General features: G+C 47.8%; 1 protein-coding gene across 1 annotated transcript; it reads left to right on the top strand.

Moving 5' to 3' along the window:
- The first annotated feature begins 772 nt into the window (after positions 1 to 772).
- Positions 773 to 5,106, top strand: LOC117800949 (cell growth-regulating nucleolar protein-like). Its single transcript, XM_034653516.1, has 4 exons — positions 773 to 1,268; positions 1,590 to 1,676; positions 4,239 to 4,324; positions 4,791 to 5,106. The coding sequence occupies exons 1-4, from the start codon at positions 812 to 814 to the stop codon at positions 4,923 to 4,925; spliced, it is 765 nt and encodes a 254-aa protein (XP_034509407.1). The 5' UTR covers positions 773 to 811; the 3' UTR covers positions 4,926 to 5,106.
- The last annotated feature ends 2,167 nt before the right edge of the window (positions 5,107 to 7,273 follow it).

The following is a 7,273-nucleotide window of genomic DNA, read 5'->3' as shown; positions in this document are numbered from 1 at the left end:
GCTCTGCCGGAGTCTGTTCTCGGTCAGAGCTGTGCCGGCTCGAACCCGCAGTGCGGCCAGTGGAGGTTTATCGTCCTCCAGGCCGTGTAGCTCCTTAGCTTCCTCTGTTTCCTTCCCCCTCGAGCCTCACACTCTGTCCACGTGCCCCTGACGCCTTTCCTCCGAGAGTCACGCTCTGTGCGGAACAATGAGTAGGTGAGGCCTGTCGGGTACAGCAGAGTTTACAGAACCTTCCTATATGCTAAGTGGCTTATTTGAGCACCTTCAGTCTACTCCTTACTGAGCACCGTGAGCTGCGAGGCACGTGACGTAACTGCCCATTTTATTCGTACATCAGCTGTGTAAGGTACATCTTACTCCCTTTCATTCTGTCAGTGAGGAAACGGGTTCGGAGCAGATAAATAACTTGCCCTGAGTCCCCCAGCTAGTAATGAACCGAGCTGGTGCTTGAACCCAGGTCTGCAGATGCGTAGATTCCCGTGGTTTCTGCCACACCTAAGTGCTCATCTTCTATCAGAAAGAAAAGGGAAGAGTGAACTAAAATTAAAGATCTGGCTTAAGTAACATAAAGATTCTTCACTTTTCCAGTGGAATGAAAACGTCTGTTAAATGCGGGGTGGAGTGTGGGCTGGGGGAAGTTTTTTCCCATTTGGTAATATTTACTGCTACATTTTAGTTCGGGGGGGTCAGAGNCATTTTAATTCGGGGGGGGTCAGAATTATAAAACGGTAAGTAGTAGACATTTTTCTTGGAACAATTTGCTCAGTAGACAACGTGCAGTGATGTGAACAATGGTCTGGAATGAGTATTTATGTGTCTTTCGGTTTTGCCTCGTAATAAGGAAGCAGTCAGTAAGGGTCAAGACCGGCAGCCCCTCGCCCAGGCAGCGAGCCCGCCCCGCGCAGAGCTTTCCGCCAAGGTGCCAGCCTCTGGGACAAATGACAGCACAGAAAAACAAGCAGAGGTGAAGAAGAATAAAAGAGAAAGGAAGGAAGAAAGGCAGAAGAATAGGAAAAAAGAGAAGAAAGAACTGAAATTAGAAAACCACCAAGAGAATTCAAAGAATCAGAAGCCAAAGAAGCGCAAGACAGGCCGGGAGGCCGAAGGGGAGGCCCTGGGCTCTGCAGGGAAGAAGAGCCAGACCAAGGCTGGTGAGGCCGAGGGGGCCGCTGACAGGGCTGAGGATGGAGCTGGGGCCTGCGCGGGAGACGCCGAGGAGGAGCCCACGAAAGCCCGGCCTGGGAAGAGAAAGCAGAAGCACTTGGAAGGTGTGTGACCAGCATATGCTCTGGGCTTTGTGAAGCAGATCGTAAAGCAGTGAATTGGGGCTGGGTAAAATCTGTTAGACCTCCCCATTTGAACAAGTAAGGCAGAAAGCACAGGCTCTGGGCTCAGGGCAGGCACGTGAGCACCCCTCAGCCTGCCATGTGCTCCTGTGACGCGGAGGAGAGGCCCATGGTGCCGGGCTGCTTGGGCGGTGGGCAAGGTGATGGAGGTGGGCGGCCTGGCCACGCATGCCTTTCATTAAATGGTAGCTGCTATGATAAATGCAAATCTTTTTTTTTTTTTTAATCTTTCTACTTACCTAGATGACGCAGATTCTAAGAAGAAAAAGAGAAAGTTCTCAGAACCCCCTGAGGGCGGAGAACCAGAAAACTGTGAGGCTCCTACAAAAGGTATCCCTGCATCATTTGGAGAGGTCTGCGCTCCAGGGTGGGGAAGGGGGAGATGACCTGGGGCCTTCAGGCAGATCATCCCCTCCAGAGGCCCGTGGAAGACGGAAAGCAGGGAGGGTGTGGCTCCCGAGAGCCAGTGAGAGCTCTTCGGTCACTCTCCAGTGTCTGTCTAGCTTTAAGGGTAGAACCGTCTGGGCTCTATAAATAGATGATCTTTGGACCTGAAGATAAACCCAGTATGGCTTTCTGAGACTGTGTTCCCTTTCCCTTCTCCCTGCGTCCCTTGACCCTGCCCCTCTTACTCTCCTAGAAGTGCCCACCAGACCTAACTGTTCCCCTCTGGGCTCTGGCTGTTTCCCGCGTGTCCTTGCTTGGAACTCCCTCAGCCAGAATGTGTACTTGTCAGAATCCAGTCCCAGACCTTCATCATTCCCCTAAAATGCTGCCTCCTCCACCGAGCTGCTCCTACATCCTCGGACCCAAAGCATTCCCTGGGGTCCTGCTGATGAGGAAGAGACCCCAGGACTCCAATGAGAATCGAGGCTTTATTAACGGAGGTTCAGTAACTGCCTAAGCTCAGTTAGACCTCTTAGCTCAGAATCCACCCACACCCAACTTGGAACCTGTGAGGCTTTTTAAAATTCTTTTTGTTTGTTTAAGACCATAGATTCACATGCAGTTGTAAGAAATAAGAGACCTAGGTATCCATGTAACCTTCTCCCAGTTTCCTCCAAGGATCACATCCTGCACAGCTAAGCATCTCCACCAGGGTGCTGACATCGATAAAGTCAAGAGAGGAAGGCTTCCACCGCCACAGGGAGCCCCACTGTGGGCCCCTGGGTAGCATGTCCATTTCTCCCCTGTCCCACGTGACCCCGGCAATCACCGATCTGTTCACCATTTTTGTAATCTCGTACTTTCAGAAGGTTACCCAACTGGCATCATTTAGTCTGTGAATTTCTGAGATTAACTCTTTTTCCTTGGCCTTATTATCTGGAGATACACATCCAGGTTGCTGCATGAATTGGTAATCCAGTCCTTTTGTGAAGTCCTCCTCCATGGCTTGGATGCATGAACGAGTTTGACCGTTCATCTGTTGGAGGACGTGTGGGTTGTTTCCAGGCTCTGGCTGCTACAAAGAAAGCTGTGTCTGCATTTATGCACAAGTTTTTGTGTGGAACACACATCACTTTTTCTGGAAGAAATGTCCAGGAGCCCAGTTGGCTGTGTGGTGTGGTGCTTGCATGTTGAGTTTTTAAAGAAACTGCCAGCATTTTCTGGAGTGGCTGTACCGTTCCTTATCACCCCAGCAATGTCACACTCCGTTTTCCCACGTCCTGGCCAGGGTTTGGTGGTGGTACTGTTCTTTTTTTCCATTCTGATAAGTGTATAGTAATAGCTCAGGGTCATTTTGTTTATCCCTGATGATGTTGAACATCTTTTCATGTACTCATTTGCCATCTGTGTTATCTCTTCATTATAACGTCTGTTCCTGTCTTCTGCCCATTTTCAGATTGGGTTTTCTTTCTTACTGTTAAGATTTGAGAGTTATTTATATATCTAGTCCTAAATACTAATTCTTTGTGGGATACGTGGTTTGTAAGGTTTTTTTTCCCTTCAGTTTGTAGCTTATCTTTTTCTTTTGTTAATAGAATCTTTTTAAAATTTTTTCCTTTTTTTTCCCCCTAAGAGAGAGAGATTGAGAACACAAGTGGGGGAGGGGCAGAGGGAGGGAAAGAGAAAGAATCCCAAGCAGGCTCCACACTCCGTGCAGAGCCCAACAATGGGTTCGATCTCACGACCCAGAGCCAAAATCAAGAGTCAGACATTCAGCCGACTGAGCGACCCAAACGCCCCCATTAACAGAAGCTTTTATAGGGTAAATTTTTTAGTTTTGATGAAGCCTGATTTGTAGGTCATGCTTTTGGTACCAAGTCTGAGAACTTGTTGCTTATTAGCCCTGGATCCCAAAGATTTTTTTCCCCATGTTTTTTCTAAATGTTTTATATAAGGTGTTATATTTTATTCTTAAGCCCGTGATCCAGTTTGAGTTGATTTTTATATGAAGTATGAGACCTAGTACGAGGTTCACTGTCTTGCCCGACGCTGTGTAATTGTCCCAGCACCATTTGTCGAGAAGGCTCTTTACCTCATTGGATTGCTTTTGTACCTTTGTCAAAAATCGGTTTGGCGGTTTGTGTGGTTCCGTTCTGGGTTCTTAATTCTGTTTCGTTGATCTGTGTCTCTGTCCCTCTACAAATACCACACAGTCTTGATCACTGTAACTATATCAGAAGTCTTGAGACTGGTAACTTATTCCTCCTGCTTTGTTCTCGTAGTGGCGATGGGACTTAGGGTGCCTACTTGACCCGCTCACTCTGAGAGCGAGTCCTGGAAGGGGGGTCAGGCTTGTCGGCCGCTGTGGTCGGACAGGTCAGGGACCTGCTCCTCGGTACTGTCAGGGTGGGTTCATTTCCTGAGTGGCAAATAGATGTCACACAGGTGATTTCTTCATCCCTCTGGCACTACGCCGAAACAGAATGTCTTTTTTTTATATTGTAGGTAAATTCAACTGGAAGGGAACGATTAAAGCAGTTCTGAAACAGGCCCCAGACAATGAGGTAGCCGTCAAAAAGCTAAGGAAAAAGGTATGGCGCACGAACCCAGGTACAGAAGCTGGGGAGGGCCCCTTCTTTATTTTGAGATGTACAGTTTTTGGGGTTTTTTTAATCTAAAATTCTACACATTTGTTTGTATCTCGGTGATTTTCAAGCTGCTCACTAGCTCCTCAGGGCTGATGGGAGGGAATTGGGCCAGATCCCATCGTACTTCCTTAGCCAGAACAGTGCCCATATTAAACTTGAAAATGACTGTTCTTGGTGTTTTGCTCTCTTTTTCTTCCAGAGCAATGGTTTCTTCTGTTTTTGTGTCTGACTCTGTGTCTGTGTGTGGCACACGTCCAGCAGGGTGCTCCTACATGTACAGGTGTCGGAATGTCCGCAAGCAGAACACACCTGTGCTGCCAATACCGGGTACTTCTGGGTTAAAGAAAGAACACCTTAGGTAAATTTTCAGGAGAAATCACCCATCTGATGATTGTTTTTCTTTGTGAAGGTTCTAGCTCAGTATTACGCGGTGACGGATGAACAGCACAAATCTGAAGAGGAGCTCCTCACCATCTTTAACAAGAAAATCAGCAAGAACCCCAGCTTTAAGTTATTAAAGGACAAAGTCAGGCTTTTGAAATGAACATTTTTATATTTAAATCTGAATCCGTTCTATTGATTTCTTTCACTGCTGTTTATAAAACATGTAATGAATTGTAACAACTCCCAGTTTTGCTTTCCAAAGCTGTATTTTTAAGTTAAGGAAAAAGTCTATTTTTGGTAGAACTTTTATGAGAAAATATATTCTTATCCATAATTTTAAATCTGTGGTGGTGAAAATTATTGTACTTTAAAGAATACTTTTATGGTGGAAAACTTCTAAAAATGTGACAAGTCAAAAAATATTCCTCCTTTGGTCAGACAAAAAAGTATTTGTTTTAACTGCATCACTTCTATACAGTTTTAACTAGAGGTTTCGGTGGGTTTGTTGTGTCATTAAAACATGTGAGTTGTAGTATTTTGTCCAGAAATGGTCACGACAGCCTCAGTATTTGGCAGTCCGTGCCTCTCCAGAAGGCCCCGTCTTGAGGGGACGTTTGTCTGTAACAGTCCGGCCCGTCTGCACTGTGGCCCCGTCCCGCTTCAGCCTGAGACAGACTGTGACCACATACGGGAAATGACTCACTTGAGACGGAGCCCCTCACTTAGCTATGTTGCTGTCCCAGGGTTCCGACTAGATGGAAATGCTCTCAGACGTGGTATTCTGAGTCCTGTGTGGTGCTGGGGGAGAGCTGTGTCCTGCCACTTGCTCGCCCCCGAGCTCAACAGCAACATGTCCCATTCTGATTTGGGGACGTGTCACTGTGATGATGGGATTCAGGGGCACTTGTTGGGATGAAGGCTTTGGAATTGGGCCAGGAATTTGGTCCTGGCTTGGTCCTTTAACAGTTAACTTCTCTGAACCTCCGTTGATTTTCGTCTGAACGATGGGGATACCGAAGGTTCCTCTTGAGCTGTGAGTGAATGAACTAATGTGTGTAAAGTGCACAGCACCGTGCCTGAAACCCAGCAGACGCTCGCTCGTGGTTGCTGTGCTACTGTTAGGGTTATCACTAACAATTTTCCAGCCGTGAGAAGCTTTAGACATTCTGGAAAGCAAAGGAGAAAATGAGGCTTGACCTAGACCACACACTCAATTAGGGACAAAGCAGAGCCCAGCCGTGACTCCTAAGTGCAGTCCAGAAGGCCTTCCTGCTCCACTGTCCTCCCTGTGCACAGTGGGGGCTGTGAACCCACTTACCCCCGTCACAAGTTCAAGTGCAAGCTCCATAGCATTTCAATATCTGTGCTGGTTTTTATCTTTTGTCGGTTTTACCAGGATGCATTTTTTAAAAAGATTTATTTATTTTTTAGAGAGAGCTAGCCTGCGAGCACGGGGTGGGGGTGGAGTGGTGGGAGGGACAGAGGAGGAGGGAGAGAATCTCTGGCAGACTCCCTGCCGAGCAGGGAGCCCAACACAGGGCTCCATGTCACGACCATGAGATCATGACCTGAGCCAAAACCAAGAGCTGGACGCTTAACCGACTCAGCCACCCAGGTGCCCCTATACCAGGATGCACTTCAGGCAGAATTGGGCAAATGTGGCAAAATTAAGTAAAACATATACTTAGGCCATGACAGAGTCCTTGTTTTGTCATCCTGTCTGTTAACCCAGGGTTCTCGAGTTAGAACTTGCTGGGAGCACCCAGCAGCGATGGGGCTGACAGCTGCTCGGGAATGCTAGCAGAGTGCCCGCAGGCACTGGGGCTGGAGGAGGTGGCCTCTCAGTTCCCTCCAGCCCCATGAGGATGAAGAAGAAAGGCCAGCTACGGCAGGTTCTGACGGTCAGTGTCATGGAGAGATGTCTTCAGTGGCGCAGTTGGTGGTGGGAAGGACTCCCCAGGCGTGTAGTCGCGCCTCTGGGTCTGGTGACGAGCACGAACCATAGACCATTCCCGAGGTCCCTGCACACAGACCACCCTTTGGTTTTGGCAGTTGCCTGCCTGACTTGGACTCAAACACAACACTGGAGCCCTGGGGACTTTAGAAGCTGATCTAATGATATTTGTGTCTGGTTTTACAGCTTCGTGTCTAAGTTGAGTGTAAGATTGAATTCTACCACATTCTGCCTATTTCCCCACTGGTCTGCTGGGTCTGGCACTCGGGTGTCCCTGAACCTGACAGGGATGCATTTGGACACACCGTGGTTTTCCTGTGGGACCCCTTACTTTCTGGCGTTGCCTGGCATTTGTCAGCTATGCACATGGCCGTTTTCCATGATGCTGCAGACAAGCAGGATTTGGGAGAAGATGGGCTGTATCTTGCGCTCCAAAAGATTAAGATGTGTGACTGTCCCAGGCTGGGCCCTCCTTTTTTTTTTTTTTAATGTTTTTTTATTATGTTAGTCACCATACAGTACATCCCTAGTTTTTGATGTAAAGTTCCATGATT

The sequence above is a fragment of the Ailuropoda melanoleuca genome, unplaced genomic scaffold, assembly GCF_002007445.2.
Source record: "Ailuropoda melanoleuca isolate Jingjing unplaced genomic scaffold, ASM200744v2 unplaced-scaffold942, whole genome shotgun sequence".
Taxonomy (NCBI): Eukaryota; Metazoa; Chordata; class Mammalia; order Carnivora; family Ursidae; genus Ailuropoda; species Ailuropoda melanoleuca.
This window is presented reverse-complemented; position numbering and strand designations above follow the sequence as displayed.

Excerpts from the sequence above, each read along its gene's own strand:
- LOC117800949 (XM_034653516.1), top strand. The coding sequence starts at position 812 with ATGTGTCTTTCGGTTTTGCCTCGTAATAAGGAAGCAGTCAGTAAGGGT. Across the intron at positions 1,677-4,238 it reads CTGTGAGGCTCCTACAAAAG|GTAAATTCAACTGGAAGGGA; the intron begins GTATCCCTGCAT and ends TTTATATTGTAG. Across the intron at positions 4,325-4,790 it reads TCAAAAAGCTAAGGAAAAAG|GTTCTAGCTCAGTATTACGC; the intron begins GTATGGCGCACG and ends TTCTTTGTGAAG.